Source organism: Bufo gargarizans, chromosome 3 (genome assembly GCF_014858855.1).
Source record: "Bufo gargarizans isolate SCDJY-AF-19 chromosome 3, ASM1485885v1, whole genome shotgun sequence".
Lineage (NCBI taxonomy): Eukaryota > Metazoa > Chordata > Amphibia > Anura > Bufonidae > Bufo > Bufo gargarizans.
In genome coordinates, this window is record NC_058082.1 from 618,974,047 (window position 1) to 618,992,226 (window position 18,180).

The 18,180-nt window shown below is 43.8% G+C and overlaps 1 protein-coding gene across 2 annotated transcripts in view; it reads left to right on the plus strand.

Moving 5' to 3' along the window:
- Positions 1-1,182: 1,182 nt before the first annotated feature.
- The window catches only part of SAMSN1 (SAM domain, SH3 domain and nuclear localization signals 1), a 45,175-nt gene continuing 28,177 nt past the window's right edge, over positions 1,183-18,180 (plus strand). The window contains exons 1-2 of one of the 2 annotated variants that reach the window (XM_044284540.1): positions 1,183-1,317; positions 15,311-15,382. In XM_044284540.1, coding sequence (XP_044140475.1) covers positions 1,261-1,317; positions 15,311-15,382 — 129 coding nt within the window. In that variant the 5' untranslated portion in view covers positions 1,183-1,260. The remainder of the gene's footprint in view (positions 1,318-15,310; positions 15,383-18,180) is intronic. The other variant, XM_044284541.1, reaches the window with a different exon arrangement.

An 18,180-nucleotide genomic window follows, 5' to 3' on the forward strand; every position in this document is an offset into this window, starting at 1 on the left:
ATCTGCTCATGTGCGGACCTGAGTTCTTATGGACTTGCTATGTCTTCGTTCGGCACTTGTTACCCAGCAGAACTCTTAGCTTTTCCTCCATCAGATCATTATATAAGGGCTCATGCACACGACCGTATATATTTTTCGGTGCGCAAAAAAAGGGTTCCGCAAAAAATACGGATGACGTTCGTGTGCATTCCGAACAGCTGGCCCCTAATAGAACAGTACTATCCTTGTCCGTAATGCGGACAATAATAGGACAAGTTCTATTTTTTTTCGGAACGGAAATACGGAATGTTATTTTTTTTGCGGACCAATTGAAATGAATGGTTCCGCATACGGTCCGCAAAAAAAACGGAACGGACACGGAAAGAAAATATGTGCATGAGCCCTAAAGGTACACACGGTATAAGATGGCACTTACCAGATAGTAAATCACTTTGCAACCCATGTATAGACACTGAGCCATTATGGAATCCTGGAGATTTCAGCTCTGAAGTTTGTAGGACTGTTAGTGCAGCTCTGGAGTAAAATATTAGCTGTAACTCAGCATCAGTACAAGGAATAGTTACAAAGTTACTCATCTTTTTATGTAAAATATTGTTCAAAGGTGAACATATAGCATTTACTGCCGTATAGGTGCTCCCTGGGTTAGTATTTAACCGCCCGCCCCGGGCATTATGTCACACTAACCCTGGGTTCACACCTGAGCGTTTCTGAGACGCGCGTTTTACGCGCGTATTTGTCGCGCATTTTTATGCACGGTTTTTGCAATAGTAAACGCGCGTTTGACGCGCGTTTGTGTGATTGACTGCAGTGTTGTCCAATGAGTCTATGGCCAAAACGCGCGACAAACGCCCAAAAAAAAGCTCAAGAACTTGTTTATGCGTCGGGCGTTTTACAGCGCGTTCCAACGCGCTGTAAAACGCTCAAGTGTGAACCAGGGCCATAGGGAAGCATTGGTTTTCACGTGTTGAGCGTTTTACAGCGCGTTTGAACGCGCTGTAAAACGCTCAGGTGTGAACTTAGGGTAACCCCAGACATAAAATTGTATATTGTGGTAAGAAATAACTAAGAATCTTGTTAATTACACTGAAATGTAACGGTTTTCATGAAGGGATTATCAGGCTGACAGGAAGAGTGCACATTGCAAAACATCTGCTTGTACGGCGTGGTCGCTGTGGTGTCACATCCTCTGACTTGAGGAACTTGAGGTAACGGCCAGCTAGATACGCATTCTCTCCGTAGCTCGTACCTGTTTCACACACAATGCTAAGGAGAAAGCCCTCAAATGTCTCAGACAAAGAGAAAACCCAAAAGCCGAAGGTAAGACCAAGTGGACATATTTTTTTAGTAAATCAGAGATGCAGCAGTGCTGAATTTGTAACATCACTTTAGTTTGTGTTTGATGCTTGGTACTTAGCCATAACTCTGTTATCATACGGTTAACTTGCAGTCCTATGTAAAAAGCACAGGTGACGTATGTTAACAGAATTTGGGAAGATTTGTCAAAATGCGCAAAAAATTCAAATTTGAGCAGGTTTCATTCTCCATCGGGGCTGGAATCTGATCGGTCGCTGTAAGGAACTGCTTCAAGTGTCTCTTGCACCGGTTTTGATAAATCTGCCCGATTGTGTTGTGTTGATTTTTATATTATGTTCATATGAAGCGGTTTTGCCGAGTTTGACCACTTTGCTCGGGATTAGGGCTCATGCACACGACCGTATGTATTTTGTCTGCAAAACACAGATCCGCAAAAAATAAAATAAACGGATGATGGTGTCTTTTTTGCGGATCCACTGTAACAATGCCTCTCCTTGTCTGCAAAACGGACAAGAATAGAACATGTACTATTTTTTTTTTGTGGAACATACATGCAGACATACAGACACGGAATGCAAACTGAGTCATTTCCCTTTTTTTAAGCCCCATTGAAAAGAAAAATGTGTTTGTGAGCCCTAAGTCCTATGTGCACAATGTGTTGCACTCTTGTGGTGCAGTTTTCCATTAAAACCCATTCTAGGAACATCTCAGTTTAAGTGCATTATTTGTAAAACGTGCGCACTTATGCAATCCGCCTATGTGAGACGCTAAGTGTGGTAAAGCCATAGATCACCTATGATGTCACATCACGTGTTGTCCTCCATGACAAACCAATATTATTGTGAAAACTCAGCACTGCTGCATCTGTACATAGTTTGTTTAACAGTTTTGGCTAACACCTGAAAAAAAGCTAAACTAAAAAGGAAGCGCTCAGCTTCTGCCCCATTATTTTGTCGATTAATGGGAGTTTCAGCACCTGAAACACCCTAGTGATCATAGCGTGAGAAAAGGTTTATAGTTCAGATACTGACATAGGGAGCCATGATTTTATTATATATATTATATATATATATATATATATATATATATATATATATATATATATATATATATATACACACACACAGTTGCAAGAAAAAGTATGTGAACCCTTTGGAATGATATGGATTTCTGCACAAATTGGTCATAAAATGTGATCTGATCTTCATCTAAGTCACAACAATAGACAATCACAGTCTGCTTAAAGGGAACCTGTCACCCAAAAATCGCCTATTAAGCTGTTTACAGTACCTTATAGTGCTGTATAGTAGTTTCCTGATGCACTTTTTGTTAGTTTTGCAGCATGTATGCTCAGTCAGAAATCGATGTTATATTCAGCTGCTGCCCCGTGCTTCAAGTCAGGCTTGAAGTCACGGGGGCAGCGGCCTCGGCGTCTTACATGGCCCTCTCCCCGCCCCCTGCCTCTGTGACTGACAGCCGAAATCCGATTCCGGGACCGCGCTCAACGGCCGCATGCGCAGTAAAGGGCGGCAGGAGCGCGGTCCCGGCTGCCGCGCGTACTACGCGCCGTCTTACTTTCGCCGCACTGCGCATGCGCCCGACATCCTGTATCAAACGCGCCCGCGCCCAGATGCCGGGCGCGGGCGCGTTTGATACAGGATGTCGGGCGCATGCGCAGTGCGGCGAAAGTAAGACGGCGCGTAGTACGCGCGGCAGCCGGGACCGCGCTCCTGCCGCCCTTTACTGCGCATGCGGCCGTTGAGCGCGGTCCCGGAATCGGATTTCGGCTGTCAGTCACAGAGGCAGGGGGCGGGGAGAGGGCCATGTAAGACGCCGAGGCCGCTGCCCCCGTGACTTCAAGCCTGACTTGAAGCACGGGGCAGCAGCTGAATATAACATCGATTTCTGACTGAGCATACATGCTGCAAAACTAACAAAAAGTGCATCAGGAAACGACTATACAGCACTATAAGGTACTGTAAACAGCTTAATAGGCGATTTTTGGGTGACAGGTTCCCTTTAAACTAATAACACACAAAGAATTAAATGTTACCATGTTTTTATTGAACACACCATGTAAACATTCACAGTGCAGGTGGATAAAGTTTGTGAACCCTTGGATTTAATAACTGGTTAAACCTCCTTTGGCAGCAATAACTTCAACCAAACGTTCCCTGTAGTTGCAGATCAGACGTGCACCACGGTCAGGAGTAATTCTTGACCGTTCCTCTTTACAGAACTGTTTCAGTTCAGCAATATTCTTGGGATGTCTGGTGTGAATCGCTTTCTTGAGGTCATGCCACAGCATCTCAATCAGGTTGAGGTCAGGACTCTGACTGGGCCACTCCAGAAGGCGTATTTTCTTCTGTTTAAGCCATTCTGTTGTTCATTTACTTCTATGCTTTGGGTCGTTGTCCTGTTGCAACACCCATCTTCTGTTGAGCTTCAGCTGGTGGACAGATGGCCTTAAGTTCTCCTGCAAAATGTCTTGATAAACTTGGGAATTCATTTTTCCTTTGATGATAGCAATCCGTCCAGGCCCTGACACAGCAAAGCAGCCCCAACCCATGATGCCCCCACCACCATACTTCACAGTTGGGATGAGGTTTTGATGTTGGTGTGCTGTGCCTCTTTTTCTCCACACATAATGTTGTGTGTTTCTTCCAAACAACTAAACTTTGGTTTCATCTGTCCACAGAATATTTTGCCAGTACTGCTGTGGAACATCCAGGTGCTCTTGTGCAAACTGTAAACGTGAAGCAATGTTTTTTTGGACAGCAGTGGCTTCCTCTGTGGTATCCTCCCATGAAATCCAATCTTGTTTAGTGTTTTATGTATCGTAGATTTGCCAACAGGGATGTTAGCATATACCAGAGACGTGTGTAAGTCTTTAGCTGACACTCTAGGATGATTCTTCACCTCATTGAGCAGTCTGCGCTGTGCTCTTGCAGTCATCTTTACAGGACGGCCACTCCTAGGGAGAGTAGCAGCAGTGCTGAACTTTCTCCATTTATAGACAATTTGTCTTACCGTGGACTGATCAACAGCAAGACTTTTGGAGATACTTTTATAACCCTTTCCAGCTTTATGCAAGTCAATAATTCTTAATCGTAGGTCTTCTGAGAGCTCTTTTGTGCGAGGCATCATTCACATCAGGCAATGCTTCTTGTGAAAAGCAAACCCAGAACTGGTGTGTGTTTTTTATAGGGCAGAGCAGCTGTAACCAACACCTCCAATCTCATCTCATTGATTGGACTCCAGTTGGCGGACACCTCACTCCAATTAGCTCTTGGAGATGTCATTAGTCTAGGAGTTCACATACTTTTTCCACCTACACTCTGAGTGTTTACATGGTGTGTTCAATAAAAACATGGTGACATTTAATTATTTGTGTGTTATTAGTTTAAGCAGACTGTGATTGTCTATTGTTGTGACTTAGATGAAGATCAGATTACAATTTATGACCAATTTGTGCAAAAATCCGTATCATTCCAAAGGGTTCACATACTTTTTCTCGCAACTGTATACAGTGAGGAACAGAAGTATTTGAACACCCTGCAATTTTGCAAGTTCTCCCACTTAGAAATCGTGGAGGGGTCTGAAGTTCACATTGTAGGTGCATTCCCACTCTGAGAGACAGAATAAAAAAAATTAAAAAAAAACAGGAAATCACATTGTATGATTTTTTAAGAATGTATTTGTCTTGCACTGCTGAACATAAGTATTTGAACTCCTGAGAAAATAAGTGTTAATATTTTGTACAGAAGCCTTTGTTTGCAATTACAGAGGTCAAATGTTTCCTGACGTTCTTGACCAGGTTTGCACACATTGCAACAGGGATTTTGGCCCACTCCTCCACACAGATCTCCTCTAGATCTGTCAGGTTTCAGGGCTGTCGCTGAGCAACATGGAGTTTCAGCTCCCTCCAAAAATGTTCTATTGGATTTAGGTCTTGAGACTGGCTAGGTCACTCCAGAACCTTGATATGCTTCTTACGGAGCAACTCCTTGGTTATCCTGGCTGTGTGCTTCGGGTCGTTGTCATGTTGGAAGACCCAGCCACAACCCATCTTCAATGCTCTGACTGAGGGAAGGAGGTTGTTACTGAAAATCTCACAATAAATGGCTCCATTCATCCTCTCCTTAAAGGGATTCTGTCATTCGATTTTATCCCTATAACCTAAGCATATGCTCATGTCCGGACTAATAAGACGAATCCTAGGCTGGCCTTATTAAACCTCACTGTGGCTCTATTTGCCCAAAAAACAGGTTTTTATAACCTGTCAATCACATACTTAAGGTGCCCAAGGGAATATCCGTTAATACAGGGTGCCCGGCCGCACCCCTCGCCGCCCGGTGCCCAGCGCTGCCTTCTACAGCTCAGCACAGCCTTCTACAGCTCATCGCTGCCTCCGCAATCCTCCCTGTCCCTCTGTCAGATCCTGCGCCTGCACACTAGGCTCAGCCTGATGCGCCCGTGCAGACTCCTGGCAGTGGCTTTGTTGAGTAAAGTGCGCATGCGCCGGCCTGATGGCGCGGGATCTGGCAGAGGGACGGGGAGGATTGCGGAGGTGGAGCTGAGCTGTAGAAGGCGGCGCTGAAGACAGGGAAGGCGGCGCTGGGCACCGGACATCGAGGGGTGCGGCCGGGCACGCTATATTAACGGACCTCCCCTTGGGCACCTTAAGTAAGTGATTGACAGGTTACAAAAACCTGTTTTTGGGGAAAATAGAGCCACAGTGAGGTTTAATAAGGCCAGCTTAGGATTCTTCTTATTAGTCCGGACATGAGCATATGCTTAGGTTATAGGGGTAAAATCTGTCCTGTCCACTTCGCAGAAAAGCACCCCCAAAGCAAGATGTTACCACCCCCATGCTTCACCGTAGGGATGGTGTTCTTGTGATGCCACTCATCCTTCTTTTTCCTCCAAACACGACGAGTGAAGTTTAGACCAAAAAGTTCTACTTTGGTCTCATCTGACCACATGACTTTATCCCATGCCTCCTCTGAATCATCCAGATGGTCATTGGCAAACTTCAGACGGGCCTGGACATGTGATGACTTGAGCAGGGGAACCTTTCATGCAATGCATGATTTGAAACCATGACGGCGTAGTGTTCTACCGATAGTGACCTTTGAAATTGTGGTCCCAGCTCTCTTCATGTCATTGACCATCTCCTCCCTTGTAGTTCTGGGCTGATTCCTCACCTTTCTTATCATCAGTAATACCCCACAAGGTGAGATCTTGCATGGAGCCCCAGTCCGAGGGAGACTGACAGTCGTCTTTAGCCTCTTCCATTTTCTAACAATTGCTCCAACAGTTGATCTATTTTCACCAAGTTGCTTGGCAATTGCCCTGTAGCCCTTTCCAGCCTTGTGGAGGTCCACAATTTTGTCTTTGGTGTCTTTTGACAGCTCTTTGGTCTTGCCCATGGTAGTAGTTGGCGTCTGACTGACTGTGGGGTGGACAAGGGGTCTTTAAAGAGCTCCGACAGGTGCTACTAAGTTAGATTAATGAGTGGAGTAGAGGTGGACTTTTTAAAAGGCACAGTAACAGGTCATTGAGAGACAAAATTCTTGCTGTTTCTCAGGTGTTCAAATACTTATGTCCAGCAGTGGAAGACTAATAAATTCTTTAAAAATCATACAATGTGATTTCCTGAATATTTTTTTTTTTATTATGTCTCTCAGAGTGGGAATGCACCTACAATGTGAATTTCAGACCCCTCCACGATTTCTAAGCAGGAGAACTTGCAAAATCGCAGGGTGTTAAAATTCTTCTGTTCCTTACTGTATATATATATCCGAGCACAGCATTTCTTAGGCCACTACTACATAGGGACCACAAGTAGTACAGACAAGAGTGTGTAATGTGTTATTTGGCAATTCTATGTGGCAATGCTAAATCAGAATATTTCTCAATGTGGAAATGAGTTTATTGGCAATAGTATGTAGTGTGCTAGTCTAGTGATGCCACTACTATTTATTGGATAGTCATATTATATTATTTTACTACACATGAAACAAACATAGGTGCAGCTATTTTGTCCATTGAGGACACAGGGATTTTTGCATTACTGCATTCCAAGACAGATCAGTACATTTACCTTTAGCGTAGACATATTTTGACATAGCTATATATATATATATATATATATACACACCGGGTATGTATTTTTATAAATTTTTTGGAAGGGCACAGAAAAAGACAGCAACAACACAATCTTTTTTTTTCACACTCTAGTTTTTACAACATTCATAGTGTGATATGTGTGTTAAGTGTATTATTTATATACTGTAAGATTACGAAACTACCAAATTTATAACAGGAGCATAAAGCTGCCATGAAAGCTTGTTGACATCCCGTGTCATGGGTGTTCCGATGGGGAGACACAGGCCAATCTCTAAATTTGTCTAGTTGCTGCAGTTACTATTAACCATGGACATCTAGGGCTGGGATTGGAGTTACTTCTGATCCCAGCTGTAGTAGCTGTAACATGCACCTGACACCCGCTGCAGATGTTACAGGCGGCGTACATGTACAGTGGGTGGCGCCAAATAGATACGTTATGTTTGAGAAACAGGTCATGTAATCTTATGGATACACAGAATAAATATAAAGTGCAAAGTGTAACACCAAATAGCTAATATAAACTGTATATGTCCCAAGATAGTAAACGGCAAGTGCAGCAATATTATGTAAAGACCAGTAGTGGAATCACATGTTACAAACACACAGCATAGCCCAACATGATCATAAATACAGACCAGTATGCCTCCACCCCGACATACGTTTCTCTACACAGCTTCCTCAGGGGAAGAAACAAGCCCAGCGTAGTCTGGTAGTGGTGTGGATTTTAGCCAGAGTTTGTTTAGCCCAACAGAATAAAACCAGAGTCCAGCCGAAAACCAGAGATGACTTGCACATGTGCTGTATAGATGAATGATGGCATAGTTTTCTCTAGTGGGGCCAAGGAACCTCATTACGATGCTGCATACCGCTAAGGCAGAACGTCGACGGGGCTTTTATATCATATTTTATTCTATAAAACACTATATCAGTTTTAATATACAGTATGCAGATTGCTTGATAACTGGTATTGGGCAATGACTAAAAAAAGCAAAAATATACAAGTAAACAACTTAGTAACATCAATCTGCAAGGGAAGCAAAGTGGCATTGTGGAAAAAGACATCAACTTGCAACTTATTGCAGATTACATATTTCCTAGTAACAATGCATAAATCTGCCACTGTTTTATCTTCAAAAAATATATCATCTAAAAAGTGTAAAAAAAAAAAACTCTTGAAGCGTCAGGATCACAAAGTCTATAAGCTTCCAGATATTAACTGCTACTGTTGAACTCAGAAAACATAAAGCATGCGGGGAAAAAAAGAACTTTCTGTCAGTTTTATTATGTCTCCAAAGGTTCCCCTTGAAAGACAGGAATGACCTTGATATGCTGAGTTGGCACATGCCAGTGAATTAATGGCAGGACGTAGCTGGAGGGAGGCTTGCAGAAACAAAACAGCGCCAAGGGCTGTGTTCTGCTCTGATCATTACTAGATGAATCAAAGTGATACATCAAATACACTAATCTGGTGGTGGCCTTTTTTACTTTGTTCTAGACCTCTGATATGGAGAGCTCTGCTGTTAGAACAGAGCAGGCTGCAAAATAAGGGTGTGCTGAGATCCTAATCCCACAACAGGCAGCTTTCTGGTTTTTTTACTTCTTTTTTTTTTTTTTCACCCAGTGTCTTGAGATGTTTGCCAAGTATGATAGCTTGCTGACACATCAAAAGCCACTTCTGTCTTTTTTAGGAATAGAGATTTGAAGGCGGTCTGACAGTGGTACAGATAATGAGCGAAGCTTAGCCCCTCTCTGCATCAGTGTGTCATCTCTAAACCTCACTGGCACTCAGACTTGATGCCCCTCCAGGTCTGGCGAGGGCTGGGGAATCTGACATCTCTGAAAACAAAACGAATACCCTCCATAGGTTTCGACTACTTAAAAAATTATTTAAAGGGCAACTCTGTCATTGAATGAAATGCGCAATGCATGATACACAACGCAGGACTGACGACACAGTTTAATAGGTGACAACCACACGAGCCCATAGTATGCTGGGCACGCTTGGGAACATATTGTCTTTGTGGGGTAAGGGTGCTAAAGTGTACTTGTTGCTATGTCTAGTTTTTCATAACTATAGATGTTAAAATAAAGACTAGGGGGGCACATTTATTAAGACCGGAGTTTTAGGCACCGGTCTTTATACCTGGAGGCGCCTTCCTCTACATAACTTCGAAGAATCCCCCGCCACTTCTAAAAGTAAGACAGCTTCCGAGCCCACGCCATGCCCACTATTTAGACCTAGCGTGAGTCGGGACAAGTCGCAGATTGCGAAGCAAAGGACCTTTGTGTTTGATAAATGACCCCCTAGAAGTAGTGAATACAAAGACCTATATATTGCTAGGGTTCATATGCTTGCAAGGCATTATTTCACAGTCTTTGGGCAATGGTGTACCATAGAGGTAGCCCAAGGGCTTACTATGGGGTCCTTGGAAAGGTGGAGCAGTCTTGGTTGCACTCACCACTCTTGCTACAGGGTGGTTCTCAGTTCTCTCCGCACTCTCCATGCTCTGACTGACTAACCATCGGATCCTCCTGGGCATCTCTATTTATAAGCTACAGGATCTAGAACGTTCCCTCATGTGGGCATCATAGGCACACATTGTGTTCTGCATGGCAATAGCACCTTGTGTGACAAAAATTTGCACTTCAATCTTCACTTACAGTGCGGTTTCACACACACATAACTGCAACGCCTATCAATGTCCTGTTTGCGGGTATATGAGTCTTACCAGTGTTATCGCCACAGACCACCTATCATATCAATACTCTTAACTAATAACACCCTAAAAACTGCACCGTTTAAGTCCTTGATTGAGCAATTTGAGTAAACATTGGAGAAAAGGAAAGTGACCCTTCTAATCCAATGACTTGTAGCTGACATGGCTTATTCCTAACACTGACCTTCTACACTTTATTTCCTTACGCTATGTCTTGAACCCTTGATTACAATAGTTTCTCTGATGATGCTGGTGTAGCCATCAGCAGAACCATGTTTGGGACTACCCATGGTATTGAGGGCATGGTGACACTAGGGCGCAATAGGGCCAGCCAACACTGTAGGGAGTGCATTCTGAAGGGTAGATATTATGCTAAGAACTTTTACAGGGACTGGTCACACACAATTACCGGGGACCAAATCATATGATTCACTGATGACTTCTATCCATCGATTGCATCGTCTACTGATGGATTTGTTCCATGAACATTAACAGATCTAGTGATGAGATCATCTGGCATAACAGTGTGTCGTATTGCCTTATGTAGTCTAGTCCATTAGGTTTCTCTGTGAATTTTATTTTATTTTTTTGTTTTAAAGGGGTGTTTACTATTGATGACCTATCCTTGGGATACATTATCAATATCAGATCAGCAGGGTCGGACACCCGGCACCCCCACCGATCACCTGTTTGAGGAGACAATGACACTTCCGTGAGCACCACAGCCTCCTCACAGCTTGCCAGGCACAGGGCCATACATTGTATAGTGGCTATGCTTGGAATTACCGCCTGGGCCCACTCATTTGATAGTGCTACTTTGGAACCGAACCCCGGTTCGGGAACTGGTTTTCTACAGTATAAATCAATTTCTGAAGTTATTATGCAAAGTCTCGCGAGACTTCGTACAGTATTGAAACAAAGTTTTATGCTAATCGACTTTGGATGTTTCATCCGAAGTCGATTCGCTCATCCCTAGTCACCTCCTTAAAGTGGTTGCTACACCCAAAAAAAAAACACTGCACTTGACCGCTGAGGCCAATGATTGGTTGCCGCTGTCTTTTGAATGGGATTCGGGATGAGAGCAGTGCTGGAACGGCAGGACTTTTATACACACATACACACACGCAACTTTTTTAAAATTGGTTGGAAAACCCCTATATCTGAAACATCTTTTTCCAATTAGCTCTTTAAGAAGTCGTTAATAAGAGGTCCACTTACTTTTAGGGACGCAACTATAATTCACAGGGCTCTATAGCCAAATAAGATGGGGCCCTCCCAAACTACTGTATGAAAATTGAAACAGCAGCGTAAGTAGGAATAAGTAAAGGTAATAGCACCATATATCAGAAAACCCACATGATGGCAAAAAGTCACCATATTGATATTCCCCACAAAGAGTTACAATGTTCTTGCACCTAATTGAGTCCCCCCCCCCCCCCCCTTCCCCACCTCTAGGGCCTGTAGTAAATGCTATGGCTGTAGTTTGCACTACTGGTTCAGTTCGATTTTGTTGGTCTATAGTTAGGACCACAGACCACATTTTATTAGCAGTCGATGCAGAAATGCAGCAGGACTTCTTCACCTATGAGGGGCTGTTCCTGCAGGTGAAGAATGGCCCACCTGCCTCCAGATTGACAAGGACGGACATTTAGCTTGTCCCTGAAAATGTCCTGCCTGTGCTGCTGCTCCGATTAGCAGGGCAAGGGCAGAGGCTCCGGTTCAGCTTTAGCGCAGCGTCTGCGCAGTCGCCGCTACCAGCCACTAAGAGGTTAAGAAGTCCTTCTGATCAGACAAACCAGTTCATTACAATCGTTTCACACATCTCTAGCTCACAGTTTTTCCTACAACCGTATATGATGGTCATAAGTAGAGGTGAGCGAAGTTATCAAAAATTTGATTCGCCTGCTTCGCTGAAGTTCACAAACAAATTTGATCTGTTACAAATTACTTTGTCTCACAAAACACATTCCATTGTATGTAGTGGGTGCAATCAAGGGGAGCGGCGATCGTGCCGCTCCCTGTCACTGAAATCCTCAGATGCCTCATTCAACACTGATTGCGGCATCTCACAGTCACATTGAGGCCTTTCAGGGGTTAATAACAAAAAAATACATACTTACCTCATCCATTTGCACACGGAGAGGCCCTCGCCGCCATCTTGATTGAAGAAAACAAGCAAAATCTTGCAAGCACTGACTTATTGACGTCACCACTGATTATGTCACCATGCCTCGCGAGATGTGGCGGTGCTCTCTTCAATCAAGATGGCGGTGACGGCCTCCCTGCAAGCAAATGGATGAGGTAAGTATGTTTTTTTGTTTGTTTATTTACCTACATTTCATGACAAATTGAAATGCGAGAAAATTCAGCTTTGTGACCAATTAATTTTGTTTTTAACTTCGATTCGCTCAACAATAGTCATTAGTATAGCAGCAATGCCAATAGCAATAAACAATGGGGTGGTGGGGGGGGGGATTTATCATGAAGGACATTTTTTAGTTCTGTTTTGCTTTCAGTCTGTGTTGGAATAATTCATACAATGTTCAATAAATCTGGCACAACTTTAAGCCTAACACTTTTGTCAAGAGATGTTTTTGTGTGCCACCCCTCTACTGGAGTGAGATTGCACCTTTACAGGTGCGCCAAATTAATATAATGGACTATGCCCACTTTCCACCCACTTTTCAACAGCGGTTAGAGCTGCATAACAATGCCAAAAAAGTTGCCGAATTTTTTCAAAAAATGAAACCTTTTGCTGCCATCTTTATGGCACAAATGGAGTAAAACTTCCCCTCTATATATTTGACAGAACTGAATTAAAGAAAAGGTAAAAGAATAAAATGCCCTAGGACCTCCAACATATGGGAAACTCCGCTGCCCCCTCAGAACAAGGCTATTTGGGCAATGGTGATATTATTTGGGCACTGTGGTAGTGGTTGCTCTAGTTATTTGGGCATTGTGTTTTGAAATAATTTGCTATTGTTGTGTCCTAAATGTTTATTTTTGAAGGACTATTGTGGTCATTGTGCACTGTCAGTTTTTTATTACCTGCAGCCAATTTTATGTTTAAGTTGTTGTTTTTTACAATTCAAAAGGGGAATTCTCGCCCGTGTGAAAGGGGCCTAAGGCTAGGACTACACAGCAGTGTCGCAATGCTACACTGCAACATAATCAGTGTAAATGTGGTTGTATTGTAACTCGCACGTCACCATAAATTCAAATCTGCTGGTTTTCTGGCAATTTGCCACCACCTTCACTTTCATCATGTTACAGTCCAGTATTGCAGTAAAGTCAGCTTTGGTCGCACTGCCAAAGCTACCATATACTAGGGTCAGGTCCACTACGGTTCACCTAAGGCTCTTTACACACACTGTACTGGGCAGCGACCTCCAACACTCTAGTGCAGGCATCCTCAAACTGCAGCCCTCCAGCTGTTGTAAAACTACAACTCCCACAATGCCCTGCTGTAGGCTGATACCTGTAGGCGGTTCGGGCATGCTGGGAGTTGTAGTTTTGCAACAGCTGGAGGGCGGCAGTTTGAGGATGCCTGCTCTAGTTGCTGTAAAACGACAACTCCCAGCATGCTCCATTTAGCTCTATGAATATTCTGAGAAAAGCCAAGCAAGTGTGTATGCTAGGGGTTGTAGTTTCACACCAGCTGGATGCAGAAGGTTGCTGATCCCTGCTGATCCCTAGTGCCAAGGTTTTCCATTTGGAGCAATTATATGGGGGTGTCTTTAAACGGATCCCAATGAATTCTAATAGATGCCATTGACTTACACTGGGGTCTGTTGAGGTTCCATAGTGATGTCTATTGTTTGAATGGGAAGAATAGCGCTGCAACCAGAGCCTCCAAAGCAAAGGTGAACAGAGCCTAATGCTTAGGGCTCATTCAGATGACCGTATGAACGAGTCTGCATCCATTCCGCAATTTTGGGTGCAGACCCATTCATTTCAAAAAGGCGGCAAAAGATGAGGACAGCACTCCAATCGCGGACAAGAATAGGCATTTCTATACTGGGCCGCCCGTTCTGAAAATTGCGTAACGCACACGGGCGGCATCTGTGTTTTGTGGATCCGCAATTTGCGGTCATCTGAATGCGCCCTTAAGGTCTGCAATTGTTCCTGAATTACAGCCTGTATTGTAAGGCTGCATTCACATTTCTGCAGGCTTCAGAGCTGCAATCTTCCAGAATTCCTTTCTGGGTTCACGACTGAAAAAAGTAATCTGTCTTAAATGAGGATAATAGAGCATCTACTCCTCAAGGTTGAGATATGAAATAATTAAAGGAGTTGCCCAGGCTTTTACTATTGATGACCTATCCTCAGGCCATCACTGAAAATCTCCAGTTTCCTCGAGTCATCTGGTTTGATGTGGGTCATATGTCCGCTGCACCTAATGACTGGCCTCAGTGATGACATGTCTATCCTGGGTCAAGTGACATAGTAATGTTGACATGGGAGACCGGAGATCTGCACCGGGGGAGCGAAGGAGTGGGGATCAGGCAAGTATGGTTCCCTCCCTAGGTACGGCCATGCTGGGGGTTTGCCCAAAAGCCCGTGGGGGTAAACAACACCTTTAAATATAGAACATATGAAATAATACATGGAAAAATCATGTACGAAGGCTGGCCCTGTAAACCGTCTATTGGATAGTAGGTCGTTTTTTAGACTAGGCCACAGACAGTAAAATCCACCCTGATGGCAGGAGTGTGTGTACGGGCCATAATGTTCCGCTGTATATCTCCGATTTCATAAGCAATCATGTTACGTTCCAATGAAGGCTATAATAGTAATGTCATTATGTACAAAACCACCAAAAATATTACATTGACGCCCTATTGAATTCAGAAGGAATCCATGTGCCGCCATACAGGATCTGTGTCGGGGGATCAGCACCCTCCGGCACTGCGGCTCTCATGCTCCATTCAGCAGGGTGCCTGCTGGGAGTTGCAGCTTTACAACAGCCGGAGTGTTGGAAGTTGCTGACCCCGGCTGTATGTAAACCGCTCTGCCTTGTGCATGATTCTGACATGGTGGGTCATTGATTAAAGAATCTAGTTCAGGGTGATGAAGGCCGTGGACATCTTGATCTTCTCCCTGTGCATTACTAGCATTTGTATAATTCCCGTCTTCTCTGCTTGCAGCGCACCAGCAGCTTTGGGACCTTTGATCGGTTTAAGAAACCCTCCATTTCCAAACCAGAAGATTTGAACGAGGTCTGTATACCGCCCCTCACTGCATCTGTCTGTGCGACATTATATCCTCTCTTTAATGGCCCTGTCTAGTTAGCAGGGTTTATGCAGTGTATGAAAGCGAAGGAGGATGAAAGCGCGGCTGTGATGTTGGGGAGATCAGTGGGGAGCTTCTGTGCTCGGCTTCTTTTTCACTCCTCTGACCTTGAGGCTCCTCCTGAGAATTTTTGTCTGCCGAACACAGTAATGACTACAGAAACATGTACAGATGCAGCAGAGTCACATACAAAACCCTAAGCTAAATGCTTTTTAATGAGGTAAACAGGTAGAAAAGTAGATGGTGAACACATTAAGGTGACGCCCCACCTTTGATCATCATTGCTAGCAAACAGGAAAGGGTCTGAAGACTTTTGCAGCCATTGTTTTACTGTGACAATAAGTAGTTTTGATTAACCAGTTCAAGACTGGGCCATTTACCCCCCTTCCTGACTAGGTGTATTTTATGTATTATATTTTTTTTTTAATACATGTGTCTTTGAGAGCCATGACTTTTTTCCCCAGCTATGTAAATCATTTTTTGCGCCTTTTTTTACTGTGACACATGAGGCTTTATTTTATGTCATTATTATTTTAGCATTTTGTTTAATTTTTGTTTATAACCAGGAAGATGTAAAAAGGATCTAATGGTCTGTTTTTCCCTTTTATTTATTTATTTTTTGTTAATAGCACAACATGCATATTTTTTGTTATGTCCTCTTTCCATAACGGTCATTTTGGACCGTTTAGGGGATGTATGGATTATAGTCACTAGGGTCAGGGCTCAAAGCTGCGGCGCAGCGCGTGGTGGCCTTTTTATTATTATTCTTTTTTCATTTTTTAGTTTGTCTTCAAACACTTTTTTATTAAAGGTTTTTCAACATTTTGTAATGTTGATAAAATTGTAAAAGCCAACGTTGTAGAGAATAAAGAGGGTGAATGCAAAAAAATAAATAAATGAGAGAAGCCTGGAACGCCAAGTGCATATAGAAGAGGATTTTACACAGAAGCATCAGCAATATATAGTGGTAGTATTCACTACACTGTCTTGTAAATGAGGCCTTCACATCAAACAGGGAAAGTGTTAGGCTGGGTTCAGATCTGAGCGTTTTACAGCGCGTACCTACGCGCTGTAAAACGCTCAACAAGGAGAAACCAATGCTTCCCTATCGGCATGGTTCTCACCTGGGCGTTTTACAGCGCGTACGATCGCGCTGTAAAACGCCCGACGCCCCAAGAAGCTCAGGAGCTTCTTTGGGGCGTCTTGTCGCGCGTTCCCGTACATAGACTTCCGGGAACGCGTGACAATGGGCGTTCGCATACTACCGGAGACGCTTATGTGAGACGCCAGAGAATCGCGCATACACAGCGCTCAGGTCAGGACGCTCAGGTCTGAACCCAGCCTTAGGAGTTAAATAACATACGGAACAAACAAGGGAGACAGACAAATGATAAACCACGGAGGAATGGGGGCTGGGAGGGTCTCTCACAGGCCGGCAGACACAGCAAATAAGATTGATATAGGCATGGATACCGTACACTAATATGTGGCCGTCAACTAAAGAAATTGGAGGAGTAAGCATAGGGAATAATACAGAGAACAGCAAGCAGTAAAGCTCAGACTGGTATCCACATGAGTCATGACAGGCGGGCTCTTCTATAGAGAGCTGGGATCTGTGGGAGTGATTCACGAGGGAATAATCCAACCAAGGAATTCAAATCTCCAAGAACCAGTCATGACAATCTGTAGTAATGGAAGCTAGTTTCTCTTTAATCATACAGAAGTCCTGTCTGCACTTAACCTCTAAAAAATTCTGAAGTTTTTCAGTGGCATGCTAAGGGTGTACCCGAGGCGGGTAATTTCTTTGGCACCACCACCCATTACTTTATGGTAAAATGGTACCCCCTCACAGTAGTATTGCCCTGATTGTACAACCTTCACAGTAGTTTTGTACAGATGTGTGCCCCCTCACAGTAATAATCCCCATTGTGCCCCTTTCACAGTAATAATCCCCATTGTGCCCCCTTCATAGTAATAATCCCGATTCTGCCCCCTTCACAGTAATAATCCCCATTGTGCCCCCTTCATAGTAATAATCCTGATTCTGCCCCTTCACAGTAATAATCCCCATTGTGCCCCCTTCATAGTAATAATCCCCATTCTGCCCCCTTCACAGTAATAATCCCCATTGTGTCCCCTTCACAGTAATAATCCCCATTGTGTCCCCTTAATAGTAATAATCCCCATTCTGCCCCCTTCACAGTAATAATCCCCATTGTGTCCCCTTCACAGTAATAATCCCCATTGTGTCCCCTTAATAGTAATAATGCCCACTGTGCCGCATTCATAGTAATAATCCTCATTCTGCCCCTTCACAGTAATAATCCCCATTGTGCCCCCTTCATAGTTATTATCCCGAGTGTGTCCCCTTCATAGTAATAATCCCCATTTTGCCCCCTTTATAGTAATAATGCCAACTGTGCCGCATTCATAGTAATAATTCCCATTGTGACCCCTTCACAGTAATAATGCCCATTGTGCGCACTTAATAGTAGTAATGCCCACTGTGCTAGTAATGCCCTCTGTGCCCCCTCCATAGAAGGAATACCTATTGTGCCCCCTTCACAGTAATAATGCCCACTGTCGCCCCTTCATAGTAATAATGCCCTCTGTGCCCCCTTCATTGTAGTAATGCCCTCTGGCTCTGTGCCCCCTCCATAGTAGAAATGCTCATTGTGCCCCCTTTACATTAGTAGTGCCCTCTGTGCCCCCTTCATAGTAGTAA